General features: G+C 39.3%; 1 protein-coding gene and 1 pseudogene across 12 annotated transcripts in view; one reads left to right on the plus strand and one right to left on the minus strand.

Annotated features, from left to right (window-relative positions):
* Ambra1 (autophagy and beclin 1 regulator 1) overlaps positions 1-23003 on the plus strand; it is a 179414-nt gene that overhangs the window by 23572 nt on the left and 132839 nt on the right. For 8 of the 12 annotated variants that reach the window (XM_078046113.1, XM_040284424.2, XM_078046110.1 and 5 more), the window contains 6 exons: positions 12560-12813; positions 13179-13237; positions 13757-13940; positions 14676-14848; positions 16264-16330; positions 17639-19095. In XM_078046113.1, the coding sequence (XP_077902239.1) occupies positions 12679-12813; positions 13179-13237; positions 13757-13940; positions 14676-14848; positions 16264-16330; positions 17639-19095 (2075 nt within the window). In that variant the 5' untranslated portion in view covers positions 12560-12678. The remainder of the gene's footprint in view (positions 1-12559; positions 12814-13178; positions 13238-13756; positions 13941-14675; positions 14849-16263; positions 16331-17638; positions 19096-23003) is intronic. The other 4 variants (XM_040284425.2, XM_005330007.4, XM_040284426.2 and 1 more) reach the window with 2 other exon arrangements.
* Positions 17120-17242, minus strand: LOC120890245 (U6 spliceosomal RNA; annotated as a pseudogene).

Raw genomic sequence — 23003 nt, forward strand, 5'->3', positions numbered from 1 at the left:
ACAAATATTAAAAAAATAATAAAGGGTCTAATTCTCAAAGCTCTGCCCTTTTAGATCAAGGGATGGGAGGGTTTTTGTGGGGTGGGAATGTGGCCTTGAGGCTGCAGTCTGAGTGGGGCCTTTGTCATCCAGCAAGTGTATCTCCTCTAGAACATCACAGAGGATTTTGAGTTCCTTTGGCTAGTTACTAAGGGAGGGTGTTAAAAAGGACTTTTGGGTTCTCTGAACCTGGGTTCAATCCCAGGGGCTTCCACATGCTCAGCAAGCAATCTACTGCTAAACTATGTCCCCATCTTGAGACAGGATGTTTCAACTCAGATATGTCAGAGAGACTTTTTCTGCTCACCCTAGGTTGACTTTTTTTGTATTTTCATTTTCCTTCCTAGCATGTATAAATATTTGAAAGTATTGTTAATATTTATTGTTATATAGCAATGTAGCAATATTTATTATAATTTATTGTTATAGATGAGTGGTCACATAAGCTTCTGAGGGCAGGAATTTTGTTATTCTCTCAGTGCCTAGAACAATTTGAGTTCATAATATGTACTCAATAAACATTCATTGGCTGGCTGTCATTACTCTTGTGTTTTGTATAGTTCCCCTCCTGAATTTTTTTTAATAAATAAATAAATGTGTGTGTGTATGTGTGTGTATATATATATATTCGTACACACACATACATATATACGTACATATATGTATGTAGTTGTTAGTGAACCTTTTTTTTTTAATATTTATTTTTTAGTTTTAGGTGGACACAATATCTTTATTTTACTTTTTTTTTTTTTTTTTTTTTTTGTGGTGCTGAGGATCCAACACAGTGACCCATACATGCCAGGCGGGTGAGCTACCACTTGAGCCACATCCCCAGCCCGAACTTTGATTTTTTACATTTATTTATATGTGGTGCTGAGGATAGAACTCAGTGCCTCACACATGTCAGGCAAGTGCTCTACCACTGAGCCACAACCCCAGCCCCTGAGTGTTTTTATTATTTTTTATTTTTTTAGTATTCTTATGTGGAAAGTTGGGGAATTGGAATCTAGGTTCTTAAATTCAGTGTTTTATTTTGACTGGCTGAGAAATGTGATTGGCAGAGTAGAGGGGCATGTGAACCTTTTAGCATAATTCTGCATTTAAAAATTTGACTTCTCTTTTTCCTGAATCCTTGAGGGAAATTTTTCCTTTCCCTGTTATAGTCAGCCAAGATCCTGACCTGGGCTGACTCTTAGGACTGGAGACACTGAACACTGTATTGTGCCAAGGACTAGGAATCAAGCTCTGAGATGATCTGAAGGCAAAACTGTATTCAAATCCTGCCTTGATTACTGACTCATCCAGTGAACCTAGTTGGATTTCTTAACCTCTTCTAAACTTTGTTTTTCTTATTTGGCCAGTGAGTAATCCCATCTGTCCTGAAGTTTGGTGAGGCTGCCTAGTCTAGGTTTATGTTGTCAAGTTTTTTGTTGTTGTTTTTTAGTTGGTGCTGAGGATCTAACCCAGGGGAGCTTTACCATGGTATCCCCAGCCCTTTTTATTTTATTTATGTATTTATTTTTGGTACCAGGAATTAAACCCAGGGGAACTTAACTACTGAACCACATTCCTACCCCTTTCCATTTTTAATTTTTTTTTTTTTTTTTTTTTGGGTGCCAGGGATTGAACTCAGGGGCATGTGACCATTGAGTCACATCTCCATCCCTATTTTGTGTTTCATTTAGAGATAGGGTCTCACTGAGTTGCTTACTGCCTTGTCGTTGCTGAAGCTGGTTTGGAACTTATGATCCTCCTTCCTCAGCCATTAGGATTATGGGCATGCGCCACCAGGTCCTGCTCATTTTGAATTTTGAGACAGGGTCCCACTAAATTGCTTTTGGCCTTGCTAAATTGCTGAAGCTGGGCTTGAATTTATGATCCTCCTGCCTCAGACTCCTGAGTCCCTGGGATTACTGGTGTGTGCCACCACACCTGGCTCTTTTATTTTTTTGAGACAGAGTCTGGCCAAGTTGCTGAGGCTAGCCTTGAACTTGTGATCCTCCTGACTCAGCCTCTGGAGTCAGTGGGATTACAGGCATGCCTGGTGTCAAGCTTTTTATAATATTGTTGCTGTAGCTCCAGGGATTTCTAAGAAGAATTGGGGGCAATGTGGTGCTCCAGGGAAGAGATACTCTTTGCCAAAAATTATGCAGAAGACAGAAAGATGTGATCCTTCATGATTTGAAATTAGCTCTACTTCAGCCTCCTAATATTGTTGGTAGATGAGAATATGTTGTTGCCAAAGTCATTAGGCCTGTTTGTCTGAGGCAGCTGGTTTCAGTCCCCATTTCTGGGGTTAAGTTGTTTATATCGCTGTGAAATTCTTCCATCAAAAGCTACTATTTTTTTCTTTGCTTGCAAATAGAAAAATCTCTTGCTATTTTTGATTTCTTAAGGATAGACTTCCTGGTCTTATTGATTCTTTATAGATAGCTCCAGGTCAAAAAGTTTACTTTAATTTCTTTTTTGGTTCACTGACTTCCTCTTTGTTCTTCCTTGAGTTTTTAGGAGATTTGTGTTTTCATTGCACTGTTTTCCCCAGAATAATTTCCAGATAAAACTTCATTTCTTTTTTCTTTTTCATTCTGAGGTAAGTGGGAGTAAAGAAAATTGTCAGTCTCAAGTTTGGGTCTTATGGTTTTCTATTTAGAGTTTTGATCACACTTTGTTTTGAGCATAAGCGTTTCTGTGTTTCAGGCATTAGGCGGCATCACTGTGAGTTACTTTAGGAAGCTCTAGTAAGCAGTCTAGCTGAAATCCTGGTGCTTCACCCCCCACCCCCAGCTTTATTCTAATAACAGCAATTAGAATTATTATGTATCTACAAAGTGTTTTATGAAGTTGTTAGCCTATTTGTGATATTCCTACAGAGGTCTGCCTTATAATGAGTTTGTATATAAAAATCACTGGGGGAGAAGGTGAATTTGAGAACAGAAATAGGTTACGTTGCTTGTTTATCATTTTGGTGTGTTTAGGTTGGCAACTTCTCTACCAGGTAATTGGTTCAGCATTACCTGTTAGTGTGAGTTTTTGGATGCAGAACAGTTACATTGGAGTGTTTGTAATTCTGAACATAAATGTTGTTACTTGAGATCCAGGTTCTATTAACTGTTTATAATGGGGCACGGGGCTTTAGTTTCTTTCTTTTCTTTTTGTGTTGAAAATTGAGCCCAGGAGTGCTTTACCACTGAGCAACATCCCTAGTCCTTTTAAAATTCTTTAAAAAATTTTTTTGTTGTTGTTGTTTTGTTTTTGTGGTGCTGGGTATTGAACCCAAGGCCTTGTGCATAGGAGGCAAGCACTCTACCCACTGAGCTATATCCTCAGCTCCCTTTAAAAAAATTTTTTTTATTTTGAGGTGCTGGGGCTGTAGCTCAGTGGTAGAGCACTCGCCTAGCATGGGTGAGGCACTGGGTTTGCGCCTCAGCATCACATTAAATAAATAAATAAACAAATAAGTAAATAAAGTTATAAAAAATATATCTAAAAAAATCCAGTCCACTTAATTTTTTTTTTTAATTTTGAGTTAGGATTTTACTAAGTTGGAGAGGATGGCCTTGAACATGGCATTTTTTTGCCTCAGCCTCCTGAGTTGCTGGGATTATAAGAGTTGCTACCATGCCAGGCAGCTTTGACTGGCGCGGTGGGGTGGGGTGAAGCACCAGGTTTTCGGCTAGATTGGTTACTAGAGCTTCCTAAAGTAACTCACAATGATGCCACCTAATGCATGAAACACAGAAAAGCTTATGCTCAAAACAAAGTGTGATTAAAACTGGAAACCATAAGAAAAACAGAAACCCTTAAGACCCAAACTTGAGACTTTCTTAAGAACTTCATACTCACAAGTGGGGATGCACACTTCTAATAATCCCAGTGATTTGGGAGGATGGGGTGGGAGGATTGCAAGTTCAAAACCAGCCACAGCAATGGCGAGGTGCTAAGCAATTCATTGAGACCCTGTCTCTAAATAAAATACAAAAAAGGGCTGAGGATGTGGCTCAGTGGTCGTGTGCCCCTGAGTTCAATCCCTGGTACCCCCCCCCCCAAAAAAAAATCAGCCATCAAGGCTTCTTCTTACCTCTTAATCTTATCTTTACCCATTAAATCACATTGGTGTTGTATTGACCTACCCCTCCTACTTTGCCCATTGCAGGATCAACTTTTTCAGGGAATAAATTAGGATGACATTTTTATATTCAGCATTCTCAGGTTTGAAATTTTTATAAAAATATTTATTTTTTTGTTATAGTTGGCCGCAATACCTTTATTTATTTATATTTTATGCGGTGCTGAGGATTGAACCCAGGGCCTCCCATGTGCTAGATGAGCGCTCTACCACTGAGCCACAACCCCAGCCTTCAAGTTTATATCAAACATTCTCAAGTTTGTGTTCTCAGACTATCTATTGCCTCTCTTTTCTAAATATACTGTGTTTCAAATACAAGGATATTAAAAGTGTTGCTGCCATCTTTTTTTCTCTTTTTGTACCCGAGATTTGAACTCAGAGGCAGTTAACCATTGATCCACATCCCTAGCCTTTTTTTATTTTTTGAGATAGGGTCTTGCTATGTTGCTTAGGGCCTCACCAAGTTGCTGAGGCTGGCCTTGAACTTGCAACCCTCTTGCATCAGCCTTCTGAGTTACTAAGGTTACTTGAGTGCACCAAAGTACCTGTCCATCTTTGAGGTCTGTATGTGAATGTATGTGTGTGAGTGTTAAATATATTTAATGTTTCCTTCTTATGGTAATGGGAGTTGATGGATTTATTCTTTTATACTCTGTTGCCTGGCTCTCATGTGATTAATGACAAAGTCTAATAGGTGTATAATGATGGTAGAGAATAAGTTGGTAATGGTACAGATTTTTCTCTTTTTTAAAGGTATTTGGTAGAAACTGAATTTATGACCTTGAATCTATTTGTATCATCCCATAACTGACCACATTTTTCCCTCAATGTTGCTGTTTTTGAGAATTTCTTTTCACTCTCCTTCCCCCCCCCCCATAACTTTGAATATAAATATATACACATATTCAGTCTGTTCTATGCTAGGCACTATGTTAGGTATTGGGACTACTGCAGAGATTGTTTTGTCCTCGTAGAGTTTACAGTTTAGTAAGAAAGAAAAGAGTTTTAACAAGGGATTTCAAATGTGACAAAATCAAAAATAATTTTGAGATACCTGTAGTTACCTAAATTTATTTAATTTTTATATTTTTGATACATTTCAGAGCATTGAGAAGGTTTTTTTTTTTTTCTTTTTCTTTTTAATGGTACTAAGGATTAAATCCAGGAGGCATTCTATCACTGTGCTATATCCCCAGTCCTTTTTGTTTTATTTTTCTAAATTTTGAGACAGGGTCTCTCCAAGTTGCTGAGGCTCAAACTTGTGGTCTTCTTGCCTTACCCTCTTGAGCAGGTGGGATTATAGGTATGAGCCACCTCAGGCACATGATAGTAGATTTTCGGTAGAAAATTCTTAATAATTTATCAGCACTGGATATTAGGTGATGTTTTAGTTCTATATTGCTGTACACAAATTACTTCAAAATTTGTGGCCAAAAATAATAGTGATGATTATTTTTCAAAATTCTGTGGATTAGGATTCAGATAGGGCTGGTCTGGATGTTTTTCTGTCCTATGTGGCATCAGTTGAGGATCAATCATTTGTTTGCTTTTCAGCTGGTGATTGGGCTGGGCTAGAAGGTCCATTTGTGTCAGACCTTGACAGTCTTCCTTGTGGCCTCCCTCTTTCCCTGTGGTGTCTTAATATCCAGGACCTTTCTCTGTGGTTTTTCTCTCCAGGGCATCCTGCATTTCTTTAGCATATCATTCCTTTGCTGCATTCTGTAGTCAAAGCAAGATAAAAGTTCAGCTCATATTCAAGGAAGGAAGAATAGGTTCTCACTTCTATTTTTATTTATTTATTTTTGGTACTGGGTTTGAACCCAGGGGTGCTTTTTCATCAAGCCTTTTTTTTTTTTTTTTAATATTCTGAGATAGGGTCTTGCTCACTAAGTTGCTGAGGTTGACCTTGAATTTGTGATCCTTCTGCCTTAGCCTCCTGAGTTACTTGGATTATAAGAGTGCCCCACTGTATCCTGTTGTTCTTCGTTCTTTATAGGTGTAGGACAGCATAAGAGCAAGAATTGGGGGGGGGGTCTTGCTTGTTGGTAGAACATGTTTTTAACATTCATAAGGAGTTTGTGGGGACCATTTTGGGTAGAATTCACAGACAGATAAACTGAGGGTAGTTAAAGAGAATCCTTTTTTGGGTCCAATTGCAAGAGTCACTAGTCATATGTGTCTTTCATGTGGGTGGAAAAAAGATGGCATGAGAGTATTGCTGAAAACTTCCTTTTTTCTGTTCATAGTATACTTATGTTTTTCATGTTTATATAACGTGTGTGTGTGTGTGTGTGTGTGTGTGTGTGTGTGTGTGGTGTTGGGGACAGATTCTCAGGGCTTTACCCTGAGGCCAGGGAAGCACTCTACCTCTGATCTATACTCTGTGTTTCATGTTTGACAAAAAGATATACACAGATTTGATAGACTCTGCAATTACATTTTCGGTTGATTTTATTTTTTGAAATGAATGGCTTATTCCAGGTGCCAGACAAAAGTATATTTACTATGGCATCTGTCTCTATATCCTGATAGGTAATTTTTCTTATTTTTTTTTGAAGGAGTGAATACAGAGTAGCTGAATTTTATGATGTATATATTCTTGTACTTCATTGATTTCAGAGTTATTTTGTGTCAGAGGACTTGAAGTCCTTTTTGTCTCTTAAAAGCTATGTAAATATATTGTTAGAAAGGAGAGAGTGAAAGAATGATTTTCATTTTTCCTCAGCATCATTCCTTTATTTATTGTTTAGCAGTCTACTTTTATTTATTTTTTATTACTGTACTAGGGATTGAGCCCTGTGATGCTCTACACTGAACCACATCCACAGCCTTTTTAATTTTTTAATTTTCAACCAGGGTTTTACTACATTGCTCAGTTACTAACTTGCTTCTGAATCTTTGGGATTACTGGTGTGTACCATAGCATTGGATAGTGGTCTTGACCTCCTCTGAGGAAATGAACATCAAAAATAGAAAGCCACCTTTCAGTTGATCCATTGGAACATGATTGAGGCCCCCATACATGTGGGCCTTGTACATGAAATATTAAGAGAGACAGTTGGAGATTTTATCTTTCTGTAGTAAGATAAGTATGTATTTAGACTCTGCAACCAAACTGTTTGAATTTTGAATCTACTGCTGACTGACTGATTTATGAGGATTCCAGATGAGTGAATTTATTTTTATTTTTGGTGCTGGGGATTGAACCCACAGGTGTGTATTATAGAATATATGTTAGTATGTAACTGATTTGATTCTGATTAACCACTGAGACACATCCCCTGCCCTTTTTTATATTTTGAGACAAGGTCTGGCTAAATTGTAGAGGTTGACCTAGACATTGTGATCCTTCTGTCTCAGCCCCCCAATAAGCTGAGATTATAGGTGTGTGTCACCATGCCTGGTTCACATGGTAAATCTTTTAATTAATCCTCAGGGTAAGCCTAATGTACATGCTATCAGCAGTCATATTTTATGGATGAGGAAGCTAAGGTTCAGGGAGGTTAAATGACTGTTAAAACAAAACAAACAAACAAAAATGAAACACACACACACACAAAAAAAAAAAAAAAAAAAAAGGCTTTTTGTTTGTTTGATTTTAGGTGCTGGGGACCCAGCCCAGGACATTGTACATGGTAGGCAATTACTCTATCACTCACTTCCATCCCTACCCTGAGCTGCAATTTGATCAGCCGATCTTATTATCAGGTTCATATGTATGACTATACTTACTATACTATCTCTAATTTAGAAATTATGAATAAGAAAAATAAAATAAACACTACTTTTAACTTCTCCATCTAGATTTAACCACAGTGTGTTGGCATATACTAAAATATGCTTTAGTGGTCTATACATTAGTAGAAAAACAGCTTGTGTAATAGTTGGAGTTTTTCTGTTTCTGGGTGTGTTTGTCTTCAGAATGTGTTATTTGTTTACAGTTCTGATTTGTGATGCGTGGCCCAAAATTCTGTGTCCTTTTGTAAGTTCTGTCTGTTCTTAAGAGTCAGGCCAAGGCTGTGTGAAGATGCATTATGGTTGGTGGTACTTAGATTTTGGACTTGGGGTTCTGTACAGTGTCATTTGAAGTATCCTGCAGTGCCCTATTGGAAGATTTTATTAATAAAAGCAAACACTCCTGTAATCTCAGTGATTTAGGAGCCTGAGTCAGGAGGATTGCAATTTTATATTTAGTATGTTAAAAAAAATTTTTCCCCCCGCTTCTAGGGATTGAACCCAGGCCTTGTACATGATAATTACACATTACCACTGATCTCCACCACACTGCCCCATTTTTTTTTTTAAGAATTAAATCCTTGTCTAATTTCTGTGTGTGTAGCTGATTTGATCCTTAGACTTTGCCTTCATAGATATGAAGTAGAGGAGAGATGCAGTTACTCAAATAAATGAGAGCATTGGACTCCATTTTAACAAAACCTTGTAGGTCTTATAGTTTACTGAATTACTGTTCCCAGAGGTTTTTCAAAGGAAAGTTTAGGATCTGAATTATTAGTTTGCAAATACAGCCTTAAGCTGTTTGTTTTGGTGTTTTTGTTCTTGTTGCTGGGCTCTAATCTAGAGTTTTTCTATATGCTAAGCATATACTCTACTATTGAGCTATACCTCAGCCTTGGGGTTTTTAGTTTACCTATGTAGCGGTATCCCAAATCACATTTAATTACTGTTGCCAGACAAAGGTATTTTATTCCCCCCACCCCACCCCATACTTTTTACTTTGTTTGTAAAATCTGCTACTTCTGCTGGTGGTTTATGTCTGTAATCCCAGCAGCTCAGGAGGCTGAGGCAGGAGAATTGGGAGTTCAAATCCAGCCTTAGCAATTTAGGAAAGGCCTAAGCAACTCAGTGAGACCCTGTCTCTAAATAAAATACAATATAGGGCTGGGGATGTGGCTCAGTGGTCCTGAGTACCCTTGAGCTCAATAACCAGTAACACCCGCCCTCCATCCCCCCAAAAATCTGCTACTTCTCTGCTCAGTGGTACACACCTATAATCCCTGTGACTCAGGAGGCTGAGGCAGAAGAACCTCAAGTTTGAGGCCATCTTTGGCAATTTAGTGAGATCCTGTCTCAAAATTAAAAGGAATGAGAATGCAGATGAGTGGCCTTTGGGTTCAATCCTTAGTACCAGAGGAAAAACAAAATCTGCTACTTTGGGGCAACTTGTGTCATTCTGGTCTCTGGTTTTAGTTGCTACTATTTGGTGAGGGAATCCTTAATGAACCCTGAAGAGGATTCAGTTATAATGACAACAGTAGCAGTAATGATGTTAACACTTCTATATCTCTGATCTTTTTGGAGCCTTACCACAAGTCTGTGAAATAGATATTGCAATTCTGGTTTTAGAGAGGAAGAAACTAAGTATCCAAGAGGTTAAGTAGGATCTGGGGCTGTAGCTCAGTGGTAGAGTGCTTCCCTCATACCTGTGAGGCACTGGGTTCAATCCTCAGAACCACATAAAAATGAATACATAAAGAGATATTGTGTCCATTTACAACTTAAAAAAAAAAAAAGGAAAGAGAAAAAAAATAGGTTAAGTAACTTATCCAAGGTCATATAGCTAGAGAGTGGAGTAATAAGCCAGCAAATGATCAAATTGCAAGGGGAACGTGAATAAACTTAGTTTCCACTGTGTTGTAGCATACTCTAGGTGATTTTTATGACTAGTGAATAAATAATAAGTATGTCTTATAATTAAGCAGAGAAAAATTTGTCAGGGTCCGTTCATGTTATTGGGTGGTGGTGTGTGTTTGGAAATGGGGAAGAAACTGGGCATTTATCTTTTGTAGATATTCCAGTCATCCTTTTGCTTCTATGTACACAATGCCTTTAGTGATTGAAAATTGATTTGGGGACTCTAGTGACATCACAGACTATTCTTGGCACCCTTTGTCTAAGTCTACTTTTACTTTAAGGGACAGATTGGGAAACTTCTTTCTTCCTTTCAAAAAAGAGAAACGAAAAACACCCTTGACTGGAATTTCTTCCTTAGCCACAGGCCTTTCTGACTTCAGTTTGATTTAGCTCCTTTTGTTTTATAGGGAATGCAGTAAAATCTCTTCTCAGGTAACTATTTGAGCATATCAGACAAGTTCCTTGCCCTTTTAAAGCAAAAGCAAATAGCTGTCTTCATTAAAAAAAAAAAATGCAATTGTTTTAGTCCCTCTCAGTTCTAATTAGGCAGACTTTCTCTCCTTTGAACTTTTGGTGTGTTTAGGTCCCTGGAAATTGGTAAGACATGCTCTTTGATAATCCTGAACTTTAGTTTTTTAGTTGTCTCGATATTGATATTTATAGCTGCTCTTTCCTCTTCCTTCTGATTCCTTTAGGAACTTAAGGTTACATCACAGTTTCTGAATCATGAATGCTCATGACCTATATTTTCTTCTTCCTCTTGAGTTTCAGGAGGTCAGAAGGTCAGGGTTAGTTTTTTTTTTTAATTGGACTGCTACTGTTTTCACCATTCACTGTAAAATTATAAATGGCTTAGATGTATTTCTTGAAAGTACTTTTATATTGCACTATTAGAATAAAGAATCTTCAAAGTGTGTCTTCTGAATGTCTCTATATTAGGTTAAAAAAAAAAGTTACAGACTCAGTGGACCATTAAGGTGGCACCTGTCTGGTTAGTAATTATTCACTTATGTAGCAGTTTGATCAAAGGGCAACTTGGGTTAGGTTTACATGTAGAATTTTTGTCCTAATTTGTGAGTTGTCAGGGTCACCAAGATTATTTCCTTTGATAATTTATTCTTATACTATATAGGAGGTTAGCCTGCAGCTCTTTGATATTTTTATTATGTGCATATTTATATTATTTAGTAATGATTGATGAAGGGCTAGAGGTGTGGCTCAGTGGTAGAGTGCGTGCTTAGCATAGGAGAGGGCCTGGGTTTAATCCCCAGCACAAAACAAAGAATGATGGGGGGATATCCTGAGGATAGAGTCTAAAGTTTGTTCCCTTGGCACTTTCTAGGGAACTGTGTGCTGTAGAGGGCTAGGAACTTGGGAGTCTTCTTACTGTGGAATATGACTACTACTATTACTATAATCAATTTATTTATTTATGTGTGCATGTATGTATGTATGTATGTATGTGGTGCTGGGTATCAAACCCAGCGTCTCACGCATGCTAGGTAAGCACTGTACCACTGAGCCACAATCCCAGCCTGAAATTACTACTTTCTTCTTTTTTTTCTTTAAAGAGAGAGAGAATTTTTTAATATTTATTTTTTAGTTTTTGGTGGACACAACATCTTTTATTTTTTATTTTTTTGTGGTGTTGAGGATTGAACCCAGCGCCCCGTGCATGCCAGGCGATCGAGTTACCGCTTGAGCCACATCCCTAGCCCATTACTTACTTTCTTTTATCATCATCACTATCATTATTAGGTACTGGGGATTGAGCCAGGGGCCCCTAAACATTGAGCTTCACCCGCAGTCCATTTATTTATTTATTCATTCATTCATTCATTCATTCATTCATTTATATTTTGGTGCTGGGGATTGAATTCGGGGGGTGTTGTACCAATAAGCCAAGACAGGGTCTCACTGAGTTAGTTAGTTAGCCCCGCTTTGGCTGAGGCTAGCTTTGAATTCATGATCATGGTGCCTCCACCTCCTGAACCGCTGGGATTATAGGTGTTCACAAACGGTCGGCCCCAGTTCTTTTAATTTTGAGACAGGTGATAAGTTGCTGGTGCTTTGAACTTGCCCTTCTTTCCTGCCTCACCTTCCAAATAACAGGCTTGTGCCACTTCATCGGCTTTCTGTTTGTATTTGTATGCATCTGGTTGTTTACTTTTTAGATTGCAGCCAGTTGTGAAATGTAAGGAACCAAATATTGTTTGACAATTTATAATACATAATTATTACTTTTATTTTTCTTTTTTGGTCCTGGAGTTTGAGACTAGGGATGCTTTACCATTAAACTATATCCCCAACCCTTTTTATCTTTTATTTTGAGTCAGGGTTTTTCTAAGTTGCTGAGGCTGGAATCGAACTTGTGATCCCTGTACCTCAGCCTCCTGAGTTGCTGGGGTTATGGGTATGTACTACCATGCTCAGTGATTTTTTTTTTTTCTTTTTAAAAGCTGGGTTTTAGGCCTTTTTTTAGGAGCAAAAGTTTTTCCCTGCATGATGAAAGAAAAATTACGGATTAGCTATTTTAGAGAATGACCTGTTCTTTAGATATAAAGTAATGATATGGAGAATAGGACAGGATAAAAGAAAAATTCTGGGGAGAAGTTCTTTTGGGGGAAGGTATGATTAAATAGGAAAGGAATATTTTTCCCTTTGAGCTAGGATTGTATTTGTAGTGGGAAACTTCCCTAATTGCAGGATGGATGTTCTTTGATATTATTCTCCATTCCTTAGATTTCCATGAGGACAACTGACAAGCACCTGAATGGACTCATTTTAGCTGCTTCAGTGTGTGGAGCCATTACTTGCTCCTTTGTTTCTTGCACCTGGTGTGACAGTGGCTACTGAGCACCATGAAGGTTGTCCCAGAGAAGAATGCTGTCCGGATACTCTGGGGCCGGGAACGGGGCACTCGGGCCATGGGAGCTCAGCGGCTTCTGCAGGAGTTGGTGGAAGATAAAACCCGGTGGATGAAATGGGAGGGCAAGGTAGGCAAACAGTTATTTTTGACGTAGATTTGTAGGGATGACAGTAGAATGGGACCTTAGAATGGTTTAATGATAGAGAATTGAAATATAATTTATCTTGTATGGAACAATTGGAATATATGATTTGGGGAGATAGTTTACAAATTTTGAAAGAATTTAAAGACTAGAAATATCGTTGTTTAGACATTTTTTCTGATGGTAATTTAGACTTATTTCTCTCAGTTTGTAACTTGACTATTGTCTCCAGCTTTTTTTTTAACCTATACTTATAATGAATTCTAATATAGAATGGTCCATGTGCTTTTGAGATAGGTTAAGCCATAGTTTATAAATATTTTAATTTTTTTTTTTTTTTTGTCTCCTAGAGAGTAGAACTTCCTGATAGTCCACGCTCTACTTTCTTACTGGCCTTCAGCCCGGACAGGTACCTAGTCCTTATCTGTCATTTCACTTTAAGATTTGTGATAGCATTACTTTTTGTATGTTTGGGCTAGCTTGATCTTCCGAGTTAATCCTTAGAGGTTTTCTGTGTAAGTGGAACTTCGCCAGCTTAACATAAAAGAAAAGAAAGTAGATGAGCAGTGCTAACCAGAAAAATAATGGGAATATTAAAGGAGATTGTGAACATTAAAACTTGGAAAGTTTCTCAGTAACAAATCCTTTGCCTGGGTGATATTGGACACCAGTGGCATGATGGCCTTATCAGCAGGCAAAAAATATTTTATGAGATAATAAGTGTCACTTGGGGACAGTGTGGAAAAACCAAAGCTTTTAAAGATTAGATTGTTTCTGTTGTACATAGATATGCTGCCTAATGCACAAGTCTTAGTTTCTTTCACGCTGGGATGGGAATAGTGTCAATTTTCTCTGTTGCCCAAAACTGAAAAAGTTTATTATCCTCCTACATGCTTCTTAATTTCATTCCTACTCTTTGATTCCCTAGGACTCTCTTGGCCTCCACCCACGTGAACCATAATATCTATATTACGGAGGTGAAGACTGGCAAGTGTGTTCATTCTCTGATTGGACACCGCCGCACTCCATGGTGTGTTACTTTTCATCCTACCATCTCAGGCCTTATTGCTTCTGGCTGCCTAGATGGGGAGGTTAGGATTTGGGATTTACATGTAAGTATTTTCTTAGGCTGCCCTTTTCTTTGGTATTCTTATTTGCCATTGGGTTCTTAAGTCTGGAAGAGCTAGCCATGGTCTTAAGGACTTCATCTGAGTGTGTGTAATCATTTCCCACTTAATGGATAGGCAATCTAATTCATAGTTTTCCATTCTGAGATGAAAAACAATTAGATTATCTATCCTTCTACCTGCATACTGTGAGATAGAATAGAAGGTTTTTAGATGTGTTCATGCTGGATTTCTAATGCCTTAGAGCTAAGAGCAGGATTGTACTGTATTTGGATCATGATTTTCAAAGCAGGATGTTCCTTGTCCTGTTGACTGGCCAGTGGGTTGGTTGTTCTGTACCATGTCATGCACCTCACTAGAGTTTTTTTGGGCTTCAGAAACAGGAACTGGGGGGAACTCTTGTTGCTTATAGATTGCAAACAACTTGAAGAACTAACCTGACAGTATTATTTGATACATTAGTGTCACTGTCAGATCACTGATCTTAAACATTATTGTATGAAGGACATATTTAAAGTCTGTCCTATTAAGTAATCATTTTATCTTAAATGGGTTGCTCATTTGTTTTTTTCTTTTGGCAGTACTAGGGGTTGATCCCATTGCCTTGCACATGCTGGGCAAGTGTTATACCCCAGCCCCACATGGACTGATCTTTAAATTAACTTCCCAGTCTATTAGCAGTATATAATCTGAAAATATTTGGGCTTGGTTCATTTGCAGGGTGGTAGTGAAAGCTGGTTCACAGATAGCAACAATGCCATTGCCTCCCTGGCTTTCCACCCTACGGCTCAGCTCCTGCTGATCGCTACTGCCAACGAGATCCACTTCTGGGATTGGAGCCGACGGGAGCCCTTTGCTGTGGTGAAAACAGCTAGTGAGATGGAACGGGTCCGGTGAGTGCAATGTCTGGCACAGGATTGACAGGGCAGAATACATTTACACTTTGGGAGACAGGTTGTTATCCCTGCTTAGGGCAATTGTTATCTCTATTCAAGGCAGGTTATTATCCCCATAGCTCCTTCTACTATTTTTATTATTTATTTTTTTAGTGGTACTGGGGATTGAACCTGACTGGGGCTTGTGAATGCTGTATCTCTGAGCTATATTTCCAGCCCTTTTTAAAATGTTTATTTTGAAACAGGATCTCATTCAGTTGCTGAGATTAGCCCCAAATTTGTTATCCTCTTACCTCAGTCACCAAAGTAGCTGGGATTACAGATGTGCACCACCATGCCAGCGTTGTTCCTGCTTTTAAACAGCTGGTTAAACAGCTAGGAAGCAGTTCATTTTTTTCATTCTAGCCATCATAATTTTATTAGCTTCATTTTCTGGTCTTTGTAGACCCAGGGTCATTAGAAACTATTTTTAGATTCAAAGCTATTTTTGATATTGTTCTCCTCAGGGGAACCTGAAAGAGATTTGGGTGGTCTTTTAGATAGCTTGGTGGGGGATTTCTCACCCTTTGTTGTCTGTGGAACTGGACAATAGAGATTTCAATTTGCTAAGTGTTATTTATTGAGCCTTCAGGATCAAAAACACTCATGGGAGACTGAGATTGTGGATTAGTGGTAGAGCACTCGCCTGGCATGTGTGAGGCACAGGGTTCTATCCTCAGCACCACATAAAAATAAATAAATAAAAATAAATGTATTGTGTCCATCTACAACTAAAAAAACAAAAACAAAACCTACACATGGTAGGCCAAAGATGTAGCTCAGTAGCAGAGTGCTTGCCTAGCATGCATAAGGCCCTGTATTCAATTCCCAGCACTGCAAAAAGAAAAAGGAGAAAAAAAAAAAAAAGACATAGAAATAAAACAGAAAATCCTACTTTTTTGATATATTGTTTTCTTTTGATCCTTTTGCTATTGTAGTTGGATATGTTCTGATTTTCTGGTTTCAACTATGTTACTTGATACTGGTACTGTTCATTGCCACAAGAGCACATACTTCTTGCCAGTGTAGCTGCTATATAAGGGAGGAACTGAACCTTCGGTAGAAAACAGGAGCATTCTGTGCTTCACTATGAAGTGGGCTCTTAGATATGAACAGATGTATACTTAATGATGCTGCCTTCTCAGATGCAAACCTAGGTGTTTTTCAGAAGTGAAATTGTTATTTTTGTAATATGCATTCCTTTACTTTGGCAAGAAATATTTAGCCTTACTGTTTAAGTCTCTTAATATTTTGAAAGCATGAAGTGTATACCTAGGTAATCCCACAATTGTTGTGAATTAGAAGATAGTTTCTCTTCTCAGTTAACATAATCTCTCTATGTATGTCTTTATTTCTTTCTTCTGTGATTCCAGTCTGGTGAGATTTGATCCACTTGGACACTATTTACTCACAGCAATTGTTAACCCCTCTAATCAGCAGGTAAGAGTCTAGCAATTGCAATTTCATCTGAACTCTGAGTTACTTTCTAAATGAGAACTTTAATTCTGATTCGATTGGATTTCAGTTCTCAGAATCTGGATCTTTTTTTCTAGTCAGGACTTTATTTCGGATTATATAGTTAAGAGTTACAGCCATAATCTCAACAGTAGAGTCAATTCTTTTATTTTTATTTATTTTATATATACATATATATATATATAAAATAAATAAAAAATATATTTTATATATTAGTGGAATGCATTACGATTCATATTAAACTTATAGAGCACATTTTTTCATCTCTCTGGTTGAATATAAAGTATATTCACACCAATTTGTGTCTTTATACATGTACTTTGGATAATGATGTTCATCACATTCCACCATCATTTCTAACTCCCTGCTCCCTCCTTTCCCCTCCTACCCCCCTGCTCCCCCTCCCTACTCCACTATGAATCAGACTCCTTATATCAGAGAAAACATTTGGCATTTGTTTTTTTGGGATTGGCTAACTTCACTTAGCATTATCTTCTCCAACACCATCCATTTACCTGAAAATGCCATGATTTTAATCTCTTTTATTGCTGAGTAATATTCCATTGTGTATATATGCCACATTTTTTTTTATCCATTCATCTTCTGAAGGGCATCTAGATTGGATCCACAGTTTAGCTATTGTGAATTGTGCTGCTATAAACATTGATGTGGCTGTGTTCCTGTAGTACACTTTTTTTAAGTCCTTTGGGTATAGACCAAGGAGAGGGGATAGCTGGGTCAAATGGTATTCCAAAAAATATGGAACACTTCACGAATTTGCATGTCATCCTTGCGCAGAATATACTAAAATTGGAAAAATACAGAATAATTTCTGTATTTTTCCAATTTTAGTATATGTGCTGCTGAAACGAACACAGTAGAGTCAATTCTTAACATCCCCTCCAAGTGATTGCCTCATTAAATGTAACACTTGTTGTCAATATGGAGTGAATAGCTTATCACTCGTGTGTCTCTGGCTGCTTTACATTGAGTTTCCCCTCACTATTTTTATGTCATGGAGATGCCTTTGATAAGAGAATTGGTTTACTATCTGTACTCATTCAAATATGTTGCTAATTGCAAGTGAGTAATTGAACATAATGATGATTCTGAATCTGAAGTCTTAGTACTTAGTACTTCAAGAGTAGAAAGTTGTTGCTCATCTAAGAAGGTGATTCTCTTTGGAGATTAGTGGTTGTTTTTCTTGATTTACTTGGAATTTCTACCTAACTGCCTTGCTCTACCCTTGCCCCACACTGGTTCATGTTACAGGGTGATGACGAACCAGAAATTCCTATAGATGGAACAGAATTATCCCACTACCGTCAACGTGCTCTCCTGCAATCACAGCCAGTTCGTCGGACGCCTCTCCTCCATAATTTCCTGCACATGCTGTCCTCCCGCTCCTCTGGCATCCAGGTGGGAGAGCAAAGCACAGTGCAAGATTCTGCTACCCCCTCACCCCCACCGCCTCCCCCTCAGCCCTCCACGGAGCGCCCCAGGACTTCCGCTTACATCAGGCTCCGACAGCGGGTCAGTTACCCCAACACAGTTGAGTGCTGCCAGCACCCTGGGATCTTGTGCCTTTGCAGCCGCTGCTCTGGCACTCGAGTTCCTTCCCACTTGCCACACCAGGACAGTGTCCCCCCTGCTTCTGCCAGAGCTACTACCCCTTCCTTTTCTTTTGTACAGACCGAGCCCTTCCATCCCCCGGAGCAGGCCTCGTCAACGCAACAGGACCAGGGCCTCCTGAACCGGCCGTCTGCCTTCAGTACGGTCCAGAGCAGCACTGCTGGCAACACGCTCCGCAACCTCAGTCTGGGTCCCACCCGTCGCTCTTTGGGAGGCCCTCTGTCTAGCCACCCTTCTAGGTATCACCGAGAAATAGCCCCTGGGCTGACAGGATCTGAGTGGACCCGGACAGTACTCAGTCTGAACTCACGCTCTGAGGCAGAATCCATGCCCCCACCCAGAACCAGTGCCTCCTCAGTGAGTTTGCTGTCTGTGTTGAGACAGCAGGAAGGTGGCTCTCAGGCGTCTGTGTATACTTCAGCCACAGAAGGGAGGGGTTTTCCAGCGTCAGGGTTGGCAACTGAGTCAGATGGAGGGAATGGCTCCAGCCAAAACAACTCAGGCAGCATTCGCCACGAGCTTCAGTGTGACCTGAGACGCTTCTTTTTGGAATATGACCGGCTGCAGGAGCTGGACCAGAGCCTGAGTGGGGAAGCTCCTCAGGCCCAACAGGCCCAGGAAATGCTCAACAATAACATTGAATCTGAGAGGCCAGGCCCTTCCCACCAGCCCACTCCACACAGCAGTGAGAACAACTCTAACCTGTCCCGTGGCCACCTGAATCGCTGCCGAGCTTGCCATAATCTCCTGACCTTCAACAATGATACCCTGCGTTGGGAAAGAACCACACCTAACTACTCATCTAGTGAGGCTAGCTCCTCCTGGCAGGTCCCCACCTCCTTTGAGGGCATGCCATCAAGTGGCAACCAGTTACCACCTCTTGAGCGGACTGAAGGCCAGACGCCCAGCTCCAGCAGGCTGGAGTTGAGCAACTCCGCTAGTCCACAGGAGGAGAGGACTGTGGGGGTGGCCTTTAACCAGGAGACAGGCCACTGGGAAAGAATTTACACCCAGTCCAGCAGATCTGGAACTGTATCACAGGAAGCCTTACATCAGGACATGCCTGAGGAAAGCTCTGAGGAAGATTCCCTCAGGAGGTAAGCCGTTGCTTTCCTCTGCATCCCTGCCTTTTCTCCTCATATCTTTTCCTTCAGTCCTATAGATGATGTGGCTCTAGCTGAAGTGTCTTGGACCCACGCATCTGGTTCTGATCTCCTCATTGCATCATCTTAGGAAATTTTTCTCTGGTGGCAGAGATATGATTGGGTCTAGGATGAGTCAGTTGGCAGTACTAGATCTATTTCTGGCTAAATCCAAGGCCCTCGTTTTGGCCTTGAAAAGAGTGTAGATAGGTTAGAGAGGCATGAGGAGATAGAACCATTGATCTCTGCCCTGCTTTTTGACCTTCTTAAGAATTGTATATGTAGGAGTAGTTACTATGAGGTAAGAAAATATCTTAGAGTGTCTGGGAATAAGTGGCAAAAGAGAACTCCTCTTGGTTTAGATTAGTATATTGTACTGGCTCTGTATGTTTTCTCATTCCCTTTTGGAATACTGCAGCTTGACAAAGGGCAAAGACACACACACACACACACACACACACACACACACACACACAGACAGATATTTATGTAAAGTAAGTAAAATTCAAAAACATTTTCCAGGTGTGTGTGTGTGTGTGTGTATTTGTTTGGTACTGAGGTTTGAACCCAAGAATGCTTTACCACTGAACTATATCCCTGGTCCTTTTTTATATTTTATTTTGAGACAGGGTCTTGCTAAATTGCTGAGTCTGGCTTTGAATTTGTGATCTTCTTGCCTTGGCCTTCTCAGTTGCTGGGATTACAGGCATGTGCCACTGTACCTGGCTAGATATATGTCTTAGATAGCACCTAAATTGTTCAACTAAAATTTTTTGTTGTGGTATTTTTGTTTGTTTCTGAGGATTTTTATATTTATTTTAAGATGGGGGTTTCCTTGTGTTGTTCAGGCTGGTCTTGAATTCTGGACTCAAGTGATCCTCCCACGTCAGCATCCTAGAAAACTGAGATGATAGGTGTGTGACACCCTCCCTTTCTTGGTGCTGGGGATTGAACTTAGGGCCTCCTCTATGCTCAGCACACACTCTACCACTTAGCTACATCCAAAGCCCCAGGATTCTTTGACTGGACCTTTCAGATGGACATTCACCCTGGCGTGGGAAAAAGGAATTCATGGAAAGAAGGCTTCTCCATACATGGATTGGCATCCTGGCCAACTCTCTGATGAAAGAAACAAGAGTGGGTGTAGTTGATCGCCCACTACATGTTCCATGAATGGCTACGTGCGCATCTATCTTGATTTATTAGGGACTTCTTTCTGTAATTTTATAAAGGTCAAATCTAGCGAAATCACTAGCTCCCAGAATATGCCTGTTAGATCCAAACAGCATATTGTTCTGCATTATATCCTCTGCTGAAGCAACTGAAATTTCTCTGCCATAAGCTTCTAACAAGGGGAGGAATATGGATTATGCACATAATGTACTTGTTATAAAGTTGGGAGGTTACTTTAGACAGACACTCAGTCAATAAGCATTAGTTGAATGGTTATGATTTTTCTAGCACGGTGTTAGACACTTGGAGGCACTGTGCCCACTGGAGTATACAGTGTTATTGTAATGCAAGACTTATTTATATGAAATTTATCAGAAATTTAGATGATCAGCCAGGTGTGGTAACACAGGCCCATAATTCTCGCCACTCAGGAGGCTGAGGCAAGAGGATCACAAATTCCAGTGCAGACCAGGTAAATTTAGTGAGACTCTGTTTCACAACTTAAAAAGCCTGTGGATGTAGGTCAATCTATGTGGCCTTGTGTTCAATCCACAGTTCCATCAAAAAAGAAAAAGTATAGGTGACCAAGTGCTTCCTTGTGTGGTACTGAGATTAAGTGTAGCCTAAACAAACAACAATAATAAAAAAGGTAGTCATTTTAGAGAAAGTGGTGAGGTAACATCAAGCAAGAATTAACAAAATGCATCTTGAAAAATGATAGGATTTAGACAAAGATCTTTGTATTAGGGGCTCAGCAATACTAAAGGACTCAAGTGTATAGTGTATGTAAGCAGTTATTAAGGGGACAGAGGGAAGCTTGGCTGGATATGAAGGGTAGGCCAAACTAATGGAGAATTGTCACTGTGTCCAAATGAGTAAGACCAGTCCTGGATAAACAAACAGCTCAGTTCCTGGTTTTGGAATATTTTGTCTTGCATAATGGCCCATATCAAAAGTTTAGGATTACTGAGTGCCTGTGTTAGGAACTGATCTTTCTTTTTCTTTTTCTTTTCTTTTGTACTGGGGATTAAGCCCAGGGGTGCTTAACCACTGAGCCACATCCTCGGCAATTTTTATAGACAGTCTTGCTAAGATGCTGAGGCTAGCTTTGAACTTGCGATTCTCCTGTCTCAGCCTCTAGAGCCACTGGGATTACAGGCATGTATTACTGTGCTTGGCAGGAACTGATCTTTCTTTGAAGTAATTTTGGGGAGATTAATGAGGTAAAGTCATTATTTCTAATTCCTACAACTCTGCTGTTCAAGGCAGGTGTTATGTTTCCTATTTTGCTATAGAAAAGCAAGACTCTTAGCAGAGTCAGAATTTCTCGTAAAAACTTAGTAGGTCTCTGAGGATTTGAATTCTGGTCTACATAACAGGACTTTGACCAAACTGCCACCTAACATTCCTTACTATGATAACCTCATTTTTTTTCTTTTTATGGACACAATATCTTTATTTTATTTATTTTTGTGGTGCTGAGGATTGAACCCAGCGCCTCATGCATGAAGGTAAGTACTCTACCACTATGCTACAACCCCAGCCCCAGATGATAACCTCATTGTTAAGTGAGCCTTTTGTTTTTCCTTCCTTGTAACTTTTTATTATGGAACTCTTCAAACATAAAAATAAAGAGAAAAGTGTACTAAATGAACTACCATGTACCTATCACTTGACTTCAAAAATTATCAATGCTTACCCAAGATTCTTTCATCTATACCCACTACCAGCTACCCAACCCAGACATCGTATAATTTTGTCTGTAACTACTTCACTGTTTCTCTAGAATAAGATTGTCTGATAAAACTTTGAGCAGTGATGGAAATGCATGACAACTATTAGCCACATGTGGTTGTGGAGTAGTTGAAATGCTGCTAGTAGGATCTGAGGAACTGCATTTTTTTTTAGTTTTTTTTTTGGCAGACACAACATCTTTGTGGTGCTGAGGATTGAACCCGGGCCGCACGCATGCCAGGCGAGTGCGCTACCGCTTGAGCCACATCCCCAGCCCGGGACTACATTTTTAAAAATTTTATTAATTTAAATATAAATAGCCACTTGTGACTAGTGGCTACTTTCTACACCTAAAATATTGATCATCATAAAGTAGGTCATTTAAAACCTAGAAGCTTTTAAGGATGTACCAGAAGTTTTGTTTACATATATTTTTTTCTGGTGATGAAAATAGTTTATGTTGAGGTTTAAATAAAATTTAAACATTTAAAATTGTATGTTGTAGAAAAGTCCCCTTGTTATCCTGTTATAAAAATTTTATATTTGTTTTTTGCTTTTTAATAATAATGCATATTTCTCATTGGAAAATAGTGAATTAATACAGTAGTTCCATTATTTATGGAGTCACTTTTAAATGAGCTAGGTTATAGTATACCATGAGATGACTGGCTCAAAAATGAGGTCTGTTGTAAAATATTCTAAGTGCATACATGTTAAATAAGGGCCATTGCTTCCTCATATATTGGATGGCTATATTCTGGTGTAAATCACTAGTCTAAACAGGTGCTAATCAGCGTCTTTCGCTTTCTAAAGGACAGATGGGTCAGCCCTTGCTTATATTTCTCCAGCAGGTGTCACTGTTGGGTCACCACTGTTGCTGCTGCTTCTGCTGCTGGGTTAGGATGGCAGAGAAGAAGAGACATCCTTACTGTTTGTGTAGGAGGTTGGATCTTATA

Source organism: Ictidomys tridecemlineatus, chromosome 4 (assembly GCF_052094955.1).
Source record: "Ictidomys tridecemlineatus isolate mIctTri1 chromosome 4, mIctTri1.hap1, whole genome shotgun sequence".
Lineage (NCBI taxonomy): Eukaryota > Metazoa > Chordata > Mammalia > Rodentia > Sciuridae > Ictidomys > Ictidomys tridecemlineatus.